Raw genomic sequence first — 13,432 nt, 5'->3', positions numbered from 1 at the left:
ATCATATATATGTATGTTTTTGCCTATTCTCTTGGATCATAATTGAGAACAAAAGTAAATTCACCATAGAATTTAATTATTTTTGTTTTGTTTTTATTTTAGATTTCTATGTTTGAAAAGGGGAAGGCACCTAAGATTGTCAACCTAAGGGAAATAGAAGATGACATGCAGACGTTGTATATAAACACAGCAGCTGATAGTTTTGAGTTCAAGGCTCATGTTGAAGGAGATGGTGTAGTGGAAGGGATTATTCGATATCACCCTTTCTTATATGATAGAGAAACTTACCCTGATGATCCATGCTTTCCATCAAGTATGTTAATCTGTTATCTTAGCTACAAAATGTGAAGTTGTGATTTAGGATTGTTTAACCATTATTATTAGTTGGGCTGGTAAGGCTAGATAAAATAAAACTTTTTTCCTTATGCATATCTTAGGTATTTATAATTTTTATAATTCTTGATTTTTGTGTGTATTCACTTCCAGATGAATAAAGCATTGGCTTTAAAGAACATTACATATTCTTTTCTCATGGATTTCTTACTGAACTTTTAGCTATGTACTGCATATTAATCCTTAAACATTCCCCATATTGTCTTCCCATTATCTTTGTAGGTATTTATCAAGAAGCTTTAAACTTTATATAGTCATACTGGTTTTTTCTTTATGCTTTCTGATTTTGTCTTGCTGTGGGAAAGCCTTCATACACTTCAGATTATAAAAAGATCCTCTAGTTTTATTTTTTAACCATTTTATGTTTAAATCTTTAATGCATTTATAATCTCCTTTTTTGTGTGTACAATGAGGTGGGGCTTTGACTTAATATTTTGCATGTGAGTATTTGGTTTCCTGGCACCAGTTACTGAATGTTACTCTTTTTTAAATGGTTTGAAATATTACTTTCATAATAATAATTAAGTTCCCATAAATACGTAGATCTGGATTCTTTAAGGTATTGATATATTTTATGTTTATATACATGAGTAATGATACTCCTGTAGCTTTATACCATGTATTGATATCTGTAGGGTAGGAAACTTACTATTCTTTTTTGAGAAAATTCTTAATCTTTTGCTCTTCTGGATAAATTTTGGAATCACTTTGTACATTCGCTTTAAAAAATCCTAGTGGAATTACTGAAATTGCATTGAATTCATAGATTAACGATATTAAACTTTTCCATTCAGAATACTTCCTTAGTATATTTTTAGTCTTGTGGGTTCTGGAATCAGATTTCCTAATTTAAATCCCATCTTTACCACTTTCTGTTGTGTAAACTTTGACAAACTACTCCTTGTCTCCATTTCTCTGTGAAATGGGAGGCAATCTCTTTCCTTGTAGAGGTATTGTGAATGTTAGATAAGAAACTGGTGCAAATGCTTAGAATAGTGTCCAGCATTATTAAGTGCTCATACATGTTATTACTCAGTGGTTCTACCTCCCATGATTTTGCTGACCCCTTTTTAATTTGACATTTGTAATTTTTGTATGTGTAGACAAAAAGATAAAGTTCTTCAAATGATATCTTAAAATATGAACCAATAAGTTCAGTGATCCAGAGGGTTTCCTAAAAGCAAAGTGATTTGGTTTGATAGAAAGGAACTTCTTTGTGTTTTTTGCAGGAAAAGAAGGGTTTATTTTGGGTGGGTGCCTCAATGCCGAAATAACTAAGGTGTTATGTTTCAGGATCATAATGTTTGATCCTAATTTGTTTGGGTATATGAAAATGTATTGGTAGGAAGCATAAAAATGTTATAGGCAATTGTGCTAATTATGTGTTTGATGCTTTGTAATGTGTGTCACCTGAATCTGATCTTTGAAATGTTAGTATTTGAAGTAAAACTAAATTTAGTATTATTGATTTGTTCAAACTAGGCAAAGTTGTTGCTACTAGACACTGTAGATTTCCCAGGTGATTTTTATGTGAACATATTGTTTCTGACAGAATTGTGAAACTTGTATTTGAGGTACAGGATTCAAGCTTCTATATTTGTAGGGAAGAGGGATTCTGCTATAGGGCATAATCTCTGTATGTGTGACCCTCTTACTCTATAGATTTTAAAGATTTCAGGCTCTGTAGCTAGTGTAGTACCCCTAACACAGATTGATAAGTATATAAGTAACTATACATTGATGTAAATCAGTAACACGCAATGGTAATGTGGAACCACTTTGGAAATCTGCCTGTCTGAGGGCAACCTAAGAGTAAAGCTGTCACTAAGTTTTATAGAAAGCAGTGTGAGAGATCTTATGAGCTTTTGTTACAGTTTCTCTGAAGCAACTTTAATATTTCACTTAAAGAAGTTGGTTACTCAGTGGTAAAAATTGCATAAATTTTATAGCAGTAAACAGTTTGCTCCACTCATGCCTTTGCTTTAGAATTAAAAGATGAAGATGATGATGATGATTGTTTCATACTTGAGAAAGCAGCAAGAGGGAAAAGGCCTATTTTTGAATGTTTTTGGAATGGACGGCTAATACCATATACATCTGTTGAAGAGTAAGTTTTGATTTTTGCTGAAATTACATTGTTTTGTAAATCGAATCTTTTACTAATTATATTAATATTTTGTTCTGTTCAAGCTTTGACTGGTGTACTCCTCCAAAGAAGAGAGGGCTTGCACCAATTGAATGTTACAATAGAATATCTGGTGCATTATTCACTAATGACAAATTCCAGGTCAGCACAAATAAACTGACTTTCATGGATCTTGAGCTAAAATTGAAAGATAAGAACACCCTTTTTACAAGGATTTTAAATGGACAGGTATGATTTTAAATATCACTCTTGAATATTTGCGTATGTTCTATTTTATGTACAATGAAAGTCACAAATATGAATTTGTACTGATAATTAACGTGCTTTTTATTAAATCAAAAGAATATATATATAAATTTTCTTCATGAGCATTTATGTGTTGACATTGCTCAAAAATTTCTAAAATGATTAGACTGTGTTTGAATAAAATTTACAGATCTTTATTTAGATCTTAAAATCAAGACCTTGACAGTGAGTAGAAGCTACAGAAGCATGTCGATTTGATGAGAGCATATGAGAATAATATTATATACTACAAGGGCTATATGTTGAAGTGCAGTATAAAAATTTGGTAGGCTTAATTTTTTTTAATGATTAAGATACTGATTTTCCACTTGCAAGTTAGAAAAATTTAAGGTAAAATCATTTTTAATTTTGTCCCATTTTCATTTGGAAATGGTGTATTAATGGAGTAAGGTATATAGGAAGAAATGAATTTATTTAACTTTATGCATTATCTTCCATGAAAGCATATAGTGTGGAGATTTTCTTCCTTACTAATTCTCTTAAAGACAGGCATTAAACAGCTTATGCTTGAGTATAAATCTCTCTGTGTATCTCCCAACAGGGCAAAGAACAATAAGCAGTGACACATTTTCTTATGTTTTAGTATAAAACACTTAATTTTTATTTCATGTCTTAACTTTCTTGAATAGGTAATACGTAACTAAAAGGAAAAATGTGAAATGTATTTTGTATAGCAGTGTTTCTCAATTTCTTCCTTCCTTCCTTCCTTCCTTTCTTCCTTCCTTCCTTTCTTTCTTTTAAGATTTTATTTATTTGACAGAGACACCGCGAGAGAGGGAACACAAGTAGGGGGAGTGGGAGAGGGAGAAGCAGGCTTCCCGTGGAGCAGGGAACCCGATGTGGGACTCAATCCCAGGACTCTGGGACATGACCTGAGCCAAAGGCAGACATTTAACGACTGAGCCACCCAGGCGCCCCTCTCAACTTCTTTTTCATTATCATCCTCATAAGGAGCTTTTTAGACTTTTTTCCCTCTAGTCATTCCCCCCAATGATATTTTCATACTATAGATATACTGTATATATATTTATTATATATATGTATATCCGGGCTTGATAAATGGATTTTTATCACCTTGTTGAGAATGTGTATGGTTCACAGCGAGGAGCCTTCTGCTTACCCCTTTCCCATAGTCAGCTAGTTCTCTTTCTCGTAGGCAGCCAGTGTTCATCATTTTTGGTGTACTCTAGGATTTATACAAGGGAAGGAAAGCTTTGTTACTCGTAGTAACCATTAAGACCTTGGTTCCAAAGATGATAGCAAAGATTTTCTTTCTTAGCAATGCTTCTGTTAGAAATCTAAAATTATACGGGAAAAAGCTCCAGGAACATGTTTTAATTTTTTTTTAGGTTTTCTGAGGGTGGGGTATGTGGAAGGAAAAAAGGAATAAATGACAGTGTCTCTGGTTATATTTGTTTACTAGTAGCTATATTTCATAGAACATTTAATTTTTTTTTTTTTTTTTACAGGAGCAGCGAATGAAAATAGACAGAGAATTTGCCTTATGGCTGAAGGACTGTCATGAAAAGTATGACAAACAAATAAAATTTACATCTTTTAAAGGAGTAATTACACGTCCTGATCTTCCTTCTAAAAAGCAGGGCCCCTGGGCAACATACTCAGCAATAGAATGGGATGGGAAAATATACAAAGCAGGACAGCTGGTAGGTTTAACTTATCTCTAGATTCAATTTTTAATAGAATTTGAAACTAAATTAGATGTATTAGAATTTAACAACAAAATAATGCATGTATTTGGCTCCTCAGGAGCCAGGAAAGAATGAAAAGGTCAAACTGATTTTAATTACATAAGTTAACATGGCAGTTTTTAAAAACCTGTTTGTTCCTCCAAAGTCTCAGTTAGCAAGGTTTTTATTTTTTTCTTGCACTAAATTTTACTCAAATGCAGATTCTTAATTTTTTCATGTAATATGAAGTAATGAGTTTTTTTTACTTAAATTTTTATTGAGTACGTGCTGCTTGTAAGTCTGCTTGTTGACTGTATTATGGAGAATGAAGAGATCTAAGAGAGGTATTTTGTCCTTAGGGGTATTATAGTCTAAAATCAGACATAACCTACACATAAGTAATAGTAAATGAGAATGGAATAAGTGCTGTGGAAAGAGAGGAAACTTTGGCAGTTTGGAAGGAGAAGAGAGGATTTTCTGATTTTGGATGGGCCTTGGAGAAGAGCAAATCATGAAATTCTTTGGGCAAGAAGTGGCATTTGTACGGACCTTGAAAGAGGTAGAGGCTTGGGTGTTTGTACAGATATGACAGAGGTCGAAGAGCATCCATTTACTCTGTAAATTCAAGTCATCATATATTTAAAGCTTTGGAATTGGATGTGATCACTGGAGAGGTAGTGTGTGTAGCTAGAGCCTGGCTTTTCCAACATACAGAGGGGTTAGAATGAAAAGGATGAGCCAGCAAAGGAAAATAAAAGGGATAAGCTGATGAGATACAAGGAAACTAGGAGAATATGGTATCCCTGAAGTCAAGCGAAGAGTTACAAGGAAGAGGAAGTGATCACTTTGGTCAAGTTCTGTATGGTTGTTGAGTAAGGTGCTTTCTCAGAGACCATAATCTGACCACAGACAACGATACAGGTAAGTGCAGTGAGACAGCCAGTAGTAAAGTCGGATTGCCCTGCAATCTGTTGTGTGTAGAAGGAAATCGTTTAGAAACGAGCTGAAAATGCAGATTGTGTTTAAACTCTGGTGGTCCTTGCCAGGAGTTTCTGAATTGGACTAATGAAAATTATCCGTAGATTTTTAAAGCCAAGTAGGGGAAATACCATAGGCAAGCTTTAAGCCAGTTAATTTGAAAGAAATAACTTGTCAGAGTTTGTAATTACTGTTCAGGAGTCTGAAAGCAAGATTTTATGGGGAGAAAAGGGTTTGAGGTATGTTGGCTTTCATAATTGATTTTGAAGGATTTATGGACCTTTAGACAACATGTGTAACTATGACATTTTTGTATGAAGAAGCCACTGTGTCTTTACAAAGATTTTTTAAGAGTAAGTGGAAAACTTATATAAGTAAATATAAATAAATATATTTATTTTATTTTCTTTATTAGAATGCTTTTAGTAATTTTTCTGATACTGAGTTTTTCCCTTGGATGAAATAGTTCTGTGAAATAGTTATTAATATTAATCCTGTTTTAGTAAATACTAAAATCCTTTTTTCTAAAAACTAAATATTAGGTCAAGACAATCAAGACACTTCCTCTCTTTTATGGAAGCATAGTAAAATTTTTTCTTTATGGTGATCATGATGGAGAAGTATATGCCACAGGAGGAGAGGTTCAGATTGCAATGGTAAGATAGCAAGTAATAAAAAATTCTTATTGACAATCTCTTGGTACTGCTTACTTTGTTTAATGCTGAAATAAAGGTACAGTATTTTATATTTTGCTAGCGTTTGTTTTTTTCTGTTGGATAAAGTATTGTTAGCATGAATTTTTATGTTTCTTATTTGGTCTTTTAAATAATCTGTAGAGCTTAATATCTGTATGCCCAGTATTTAACAAACATGTGTATGTTATTTCTCATTGTCAAAGTAATTTTGTCAAGCATTTGTAAATTTGTAAAACATTTCGTCCACATTGGAGTAAAAATTGGGAGCCAGAATTCTTTCTCAAGAATGAATAACTCCAAAATTAAAGTGGGCTTTGTCCTTCTACCATGTTCTTGTTAATATTTTAATGATACTTAATTATGCCTAAGGAGGTTACATGACAAATAGAAATAAACACTGTGGTATAATGTAATAATAGGTATTATCTTTTATATACTGAGTTAGGGTAAAACATGTTTCTTCCAAAGAAACAAGTTTTCATGCAGCTGAATTTGAATAGTTTTTTTTGAAATGTTGATACAAATTTTTTATTCAGGAACCTCAGGCGCTGTATGATGAAATAAAAACTGTGCCAATTGCAAAGCTTGATAGGACAGTTGCTGAAAAAGCTGTGAAAAAATATGTAGAAGATGAAATGGCAAGGTAATTCACATTTCAAAATGCAGAATAAGAATAATAAACTAAAAAATGAATTGTGCTTTCAACTATTCTTGAGTATGTTGTTATGAACACATAATAGGACATTTGTAATCTTAGATTTATATATTGTGATGAACTTCTTGCTGTTAAAAAAATGAGAGCTCTGGTTGTAAAAACAGAATCCTGTATTTGTTTTATATAAAATTTCCTCCTTTTTCTATATCTGAAGTGTTACTGTTATAGGCACTATGAATCTGGTATGGTAGAAAACAACTTGGTTTGACCTACACCTAGAAGAAAATTGTAGTAACTGTTGAGAGGTAAAGATTAGTACAAGAGAAATAAAGTAGATAAACAAAACTCTTTGTAGCTCTTGTTTTATTTTTTATTTTTTTAAGATTTTATTTGACAGGGAGGGAGGGAGGGGGAGCTGCAAGCAGAGGGAGAAGCAGACTCCCTGCTGAGCAAGGAGCCTGATGGGGGACTCGATTCCAGGACCCTGGGATCACGACCTGAGCTGAAGGCAGACTCTCAGGCACCCCTGTTTGTACCTCTTGTATGATGCAGTCATTTTTATTAGTGAATCTCACTAATAATTCTTCTATTCTTAAAAGTTTATCTTCTCTTCCAAAGGTAACTTGTATCATAAAAGAGCTGAAAAACCACAAAAAAATGGACAATTCCTGGCTCTTAATACCAAGAGATTTTGTATTACTGTTTCATTAGCCACAGTAATGGTTAGGGAGGAAAAATTTTTAGATTATTAATCATATAGAATTTTAGCTTTAACTTTTCAAAATATATCAGAAATAAATATTAAAGTTTCCAGTGACTTCTGTTTATCTAAGACCATAATTAATATAGTTCATGAAACATTAATATGCTGGTTTCATAATAGGCTCCCTGATAGATTGTCAGTAACTTGGCCTGAAGGAGACGAATTATTGCCAAATGAAATTAGGCCTGCTGGAACCCCCATTGGTATGTTTTTGTTTTTGTTTTTCCTTAATACTGAAAGATGCTTTTCGTGTGCTTCATGTATTTAATATGTAAGAGACAAATTAAAATGCAATGTTAAGACCTAGCAGGCTCATCCCTTTTTTTGGGTGTTAACTAAGACATTCTTATTTTAAATTTTGGACTGATAGGTGCATTAAGAATTGAAATACTGAATAAAAAAGGAGAAGCAATGCAAAAGCTTCCTGGAACAAGTCATGGAGGGTCAAAGAAACTCCTGGTTGAGCTCAAAGTTATATTACATTGTAAGTGTACAAACTAATTTGGATTTTTTTTTTAATTTGTATCTTTAATATTGTTCTTAAATGTGTAATACAGGTTTTAATATCTTCATATAATTATTGATGTAAAAGTCAGATAGTAGATTTAAGTTCAGAAATTCAAATGTGTTATGGCTAATTTTTAAATTGATATTTTTGTGAGGGTTTTTTTTTTTCCTTCTGAATTTTCCCAAGTTGGTAACTGTGGACTAAAATAAGATATGGTGTATATATGTGTACGAATTTGTACTAGATAGGAATTCAGATTAGATAATCCATAAAATCTATTGTAAATCAAAAAACTATGGCTCTGAACCTGTGTGCTAGAAATACTTGGTTTAGATTATAGGCCTGGTATAGGAGAACTGGGTATTATTGCTCATCTTGTATTTCCCTACTTTGAATCATCTTGTTTCTTGTCCATTGTTTTTGTTTTGACTGCCTAAAGGAATTTTTACTTCTTATGTTTAATTATCTGTTCTATCATTATGTACTTGTGTGTCTCATCCATGTATTTTAAAGGCAAATATTTTCAGTATATGTTTATTTCCAACATTTAAAAACTAGTCAGTGATCATTTATACTTATAAATTTGTTGTTAGGTGTCTCAGCATTGAAGAGTTTGACTAACTTATTTAACTGAAATACTTGCATTTTTGGCTTCTGTGACACCCTACATCATACTTCTCCAAATTTGTGTGTGTTTGTGTGGCTTAAAACAACATACATTTATTAGAGTTCTGTAGATCATACATTCCGGATGGGTTTCATTGACTAAAATCAAAGTGCCAGCAGTATTGAAGGTTGCCTGGGTTGCTCATTTGGTTAGGTGTCTGCCTTTGGTTCAGGTCGTGATCCCAGGGTGCTGAGTTCGAGCCTTGCACTTGGGCTCCCCTCTCCCTCTGCTGCTCCCCCTGCTTGTGCTCTCTCGCTCTCTGTCAAATGAAATAAAATCTTAAAAGGTGTCAGTAGGATTGCATTCCTTCTGGAGGCTTTAGGGCAGCCTTCCCTTTTCCACATTCTAGAATCCATATTCTTGGCTTGTGGCCCATTCCTCCATCTTCAAAGTCAGTCATGTAGCATTCTCTAGTCTCTCTCTGACTCTGACTCTCCTGCCTCCCCCACCCCATATTATTTTTTCAATGAAAAATTTATTATGTTAAAATATATAAAACATAAATTTATGATTTTAACCATTGTAAGATATACAGTTCATTGGCATTAAATACATTTATACTGTTGTGCAACCATTAACCACTGTCCATCTCTAGAACTTTTTTATCATCACAGACTAAAACAGTAGTAATAACCTGTCCATCACTCTGTCCCCACAATCTCCTGGTAATCATTATTCTACTTTGTCTCTGTGACTGTGATTCTCTTAGGTATCTCAGTAAAATATATGAAATCATATTCTAGTGTATGTATGTACCATATTTTGTTTATCCATTTATCCATTGATGGACACTTGGGTTGCTTTCATGTTGAGGTATTGTGAATGATGCCACTGTGAATATTGGTATGCAAATATCTGTTTGAGGCCCTTATTTCAGTTCCTTTGGATACATACACAGATGTGGAATTGCTAGGTTATATGGTAATTCTAATGTGTAACTTTTTGAGGCACTGCGATACTGTTTTTCACAGTGGCTGCACTCTTTTACACCCCCACCAGCAATGCACAAGTGTTCCAGTATCACCACATCCTTGCTAACAAGTTTTCTGGGTTTTTTTGGTAAAAGGCATCCTAATTGGTGTGAAGTGATATTTTGTGGTTTTGATTTGCATTCCCCTAATGATGAGTGAAATTGAGCATCTTTTTGTGTGCTTATAGATATCTTTGTATCTTTTTTGGAGAAATGTCTATTCAGATCCTTTCCTCATTTTTTAATTGGATTTTTTTATTGAGTTGTAGGAGTTCTTTATATTTGGATAATCCTTATCAGATACTATATAATTTGCAAATACTTTCTTTTCATTCTGTGGACTGCCTTCTCACCCTGTTGGTGGTGGTTTTTAATGCAGAAAATGTAATTCTGATGTAGTCCAATTTTTTTTTTTTAAGATTTTTTTAGAGAGCATGTGCAGGGGGGAGGGGAAGAGGGAAAGAATCCCAAGCAAACTCTGTGGAGCCTGACATGGGGTTGGATCTCATGACCCTGAGATCACCACCTCAGCTGAAACCAAGAGTCGGACACTCAACCAACTGAGCCACCCAGGCGCCCACCGGTTTTTCTGTTTTTGCATTGTTGCCTTTGGTATTCTATCTAAGAAGTCATTGCCAAATCCAGTGTCAGGAAGCTTTTTTTTGGTCTAAGATTAGTTTTATCATTTTAGCTCTTACATTTAGTTCTTTGATCCATTTTGAGTTTAATTTATATAGATTAAATTTTTTTGCATGTGGATATCCAGTTTTCATGGCACAAATAATCAGAAACACTGTTCTTTCTCCATTGAATGGTCTAGGCATTCTTGTCAAAAATCATTTGACCATACATTCAAGGGTTTGTTTCTGGGCTCTCTGTAAGTCTCTTCTTATGCCAGTAGCACGCTGTTTGTATTACTGTAACTCTGTAGTAAACTTTGAAAGGAAATGTGAATTCTCTAACTTTGTTTTTCTTATTCAGGATTGTTTTGGCTGTTTGGGTCCCTTAAGATTCCAAATACATTTAGCATGGGTTTCCTATTTCTGCAAAAAATGGTATTGGGGGTTTTTTTGATAGGGATTATATTGCATCTGTAGATCATTTGGATGTTATTGTCATTTTAACAATCCATGAACATGATTTTGTATCGTCTGTGCTGAATTTATTTATTGACAGATAATAAAAAATAAAGTCATTTGAGGGGCGCCTGGGTGACACAGCTGGTTAAACATTCGACTCTTGGTTTCAGCTCAGGTGGTGATCTCGGGGTCATGGGATTGGGCCCCATGTTCAGCTTCCCACTCAGTGTGGAGTCTGGATTCTCTCTCCCTCTCTCTAAAATAAATAAATCTTCAAAAAAAGTTACTTGAAATAATCCTTTTTTAATGTTGTCATGTCACCTACTTGATGTATGTTTTGGTTTTGTTTATGAATTGCTGTATTTTAATTCTATTTTTTTCAATTTTTAAGTCATTTACATAATTTCAAAGTCAGAAATAAACCTTCAGAGAAGTTATGTCATCCCTCTACTCTGTTTACTTCCTCCCTGTTTAGGTAGTAATTTTATTAGTTTTTGGCCCTTCTTTCCTGTGTTTCCTGCTAAAATGCCGAGTAGGAACAAATATATCATTTCTTACCCTTCCTTATGAAAAAGGTAGCATATTATATATATATATAAATATATATGTGTGTGTGGATGTGTTTACTCCTTTCTCATAACAGTAGGCCATTAGATCTTAGCAATTCTATATAAATAAACTGTGGCATTTTAGTCTTGAAAACTCTTAAGGAAAATTATTTTTAATATCAAAATCATCTCTAATCTTTTGTACCAATTAATCTTATTCATAGATACATTTTTAAGAATTGAAATAAAGGAATTTTAATGAGCTGAATAATTTTCATTATGCCGTTCACTTGCATAGGATAGCTTTAGATCCTTTGATGAAGTTTGAAAACAATTTCTAAAAATGTATGACAAAGATATTTGATGCCAGTGTGACATTTCATATTCATGTTGTGTATTCAGTTTCTCAAGGTATAAATATTTCTTTTTTCTTTTATTAAGCTTCAAATGGAAATAAAGAAATCATTTCACATATTAGTCAACATGGAGGAAAATGGCCTTACTGGTTTAAAAAAATGGGTGAGTTATTATTCTGAATGTTAAAAATTATATCAGTATTATGTTGACTTGATTTTTAATTTCTTCTTAATTTGTCCAGAAAATATTCAGAAGTTGGGGAATTATACATTGAAATTACAAGTTGTATTGAATGAAAGTAATGCAGACACTTATGCAGGAAGACCACTACCATCAAAGGCAATTAAATTTTCTGTTAAAGGTAAGTGAAACACTATATACCTACATATTATACTAAAGGTGGCATTTTAATTGGAGAATATAGATAGGTAATTCAAAAGAAGATGTTTGGCCAATTGTGATCATGATCTTAAAATTAAGGCTTTATGATTCTTCATAATCATATTTCTTTAAGTTTTTATTTAAATTACAGTTTTAATATGCAGTGTAATATTCAGGTGTACAATACAGTGATTCAACACTTCTGTACATCACCTGGTGCTCATCACAAGTTCACTCCTTAATCCCCACTTAATCCACCCTCTTGCCCCCTCTCCCCTGGTAACCATCAGTTTGTTCTCTATAGTTAAGAGTCTCTTTCTTGGTTTGCCTTTTGTCTCTTTTTTCTCCTTTGCTCGTTTGTTTTGTTTCTTTGATTCCACATGAGTGAAATCATATGGTATTTGTCTTTCTCTGACTTATTTTGCTTATTAGCATAATAATCCCTAGCTCCGTCCATGTCATTGCAAAGTCATAATCATATTTCTTTAAAATTTTTGAAGGGATCATCATTTACTTCTCTTGTTGCTGGTAACATCTAAAGCTATTCTGATTCCTGACCTTTGCATGTGTGAGCTATTCTGCTCACCACCTCCACCCCATTCTTCCCTTTTACCTGATGCCCAGCTGTTTGGAGAATCTCTTTTTCTTCTACTTTCTGAAATTTTAAATTCTAGGAAGTTTTCTTGAATCACTTTGATTTCCTCTGTTTTCTACATCATCTCATATTAAGACAGTGGACATCTTGACTGGTGTACTAATATTCTTTTTTCTACTTTCCGTCTCTTATTTTCCTATGTTATGGGAGATTCTTTTAACATGACATGCTACTACACTTTCTATTGAATTTTTCCTTTCTCCTGTCATTTTTTATTCTCTGGCTGTTCTCTTTTCAAAGCATTCTCTGCCTGCTTCATGAATTTAGTATCTTTAATAATTCTCTGAGGGTATTAGGAATAGTGGTGGTCTTTTTTGAAGTATTTAAACTTTTTCATAATCTGTTTCCTCATGTTGGTTTTTTTTATGTTTGCCCTTTCATATAGTAGGTGCTCTCTTACATAACTGGTGATTTGCTTACATTTAATCATAGGACATTTGAAAGCCTTTATTTCATTTGGAGTGATTATGGGAATTTTTAGATTTTCTCTCTTGGGCTGTCTAGATTCCCTAAAGTAGAGTCTTCTAGTCTTGTACATCTAACTGCCAGCATTTGGGGAGCAAGCTGAGGAAGGCTGTTGGGGGGTCTCACATCTATATAATCTTTCACTTGGTATTTTCAGCAAACCGTGACACTTTTAGTA

At 33.4% G+C, this 13,432-nt stretch overlaps 1 protein-coding gene across 6 annotated transcripts in view; it reads left to right on the top strand.

Annotated features, from left to right (window-relative positions):
* The window catches only part of SMCHD1 (structural maintenance of chromosomes flexible hinge domain containing 1), a 139,820-nt gene that overhangs the window by 42,168 nt on the left and 84,220 nt on the right, over positions 1–13,432 (top strand). For all 6 annotated transcript variants that reach the window (XM_027576125.2, XM_027576126.2, XM_027576127.2 and 3 more), the window contains exons 10-19: positions 103–313; positions 2,380–2,500; positions 2,584–2,767; positions 4,315–4,509; positions 6,054–6,167; positions 6,743–6,849; positions 7,745–7,827; positions 7,995–8,108; positions 11,838–11,915; positions 11,995–12,114. In XM_027576125.2, the coding sequence (XP_027431926.1) occupies positions 103–313; positions 2,380–2,500; positions 2,584–2,767; positions 4,315–4,509; positions 6,054–6,167; positions 6,743–6,849; positions 7,745–7,827; positions 7,995–8,108; positions 11,838–11,915; positions 11,995–12,114 (1,327 nt within the window). The remainder of the gene's footprint in view (positions 1–102; positions 314–2,379; positions 2,501–2,583; positions 2,768–4,314; positions 4,510–6,053; positions 6,168–6,742; positions 6,850–7,744; positions 7,828–7,994; positions 8,109–11,837; positions 11,916–11,994; positions 12,115–13,432) is intronic.

The sequence above is a fragment of the Zalophus californianus genome, chromosome 14 (assembly GCF_009762305.2).
Source record: "Zalophus californianus isolate mZalCal1 chromosome 14, mZalCal1.pri.v2, whole genome shotgun sequence".
Lineage (NCBI taxonomy): Eukaryota > Metazoa > Chordata > Mammalia > Carnivora > Otariidae > Zalophus > Zalophus californianus.
This window is presented reverse-complemented; position numbering and strand designations above follow the sequence as displayed.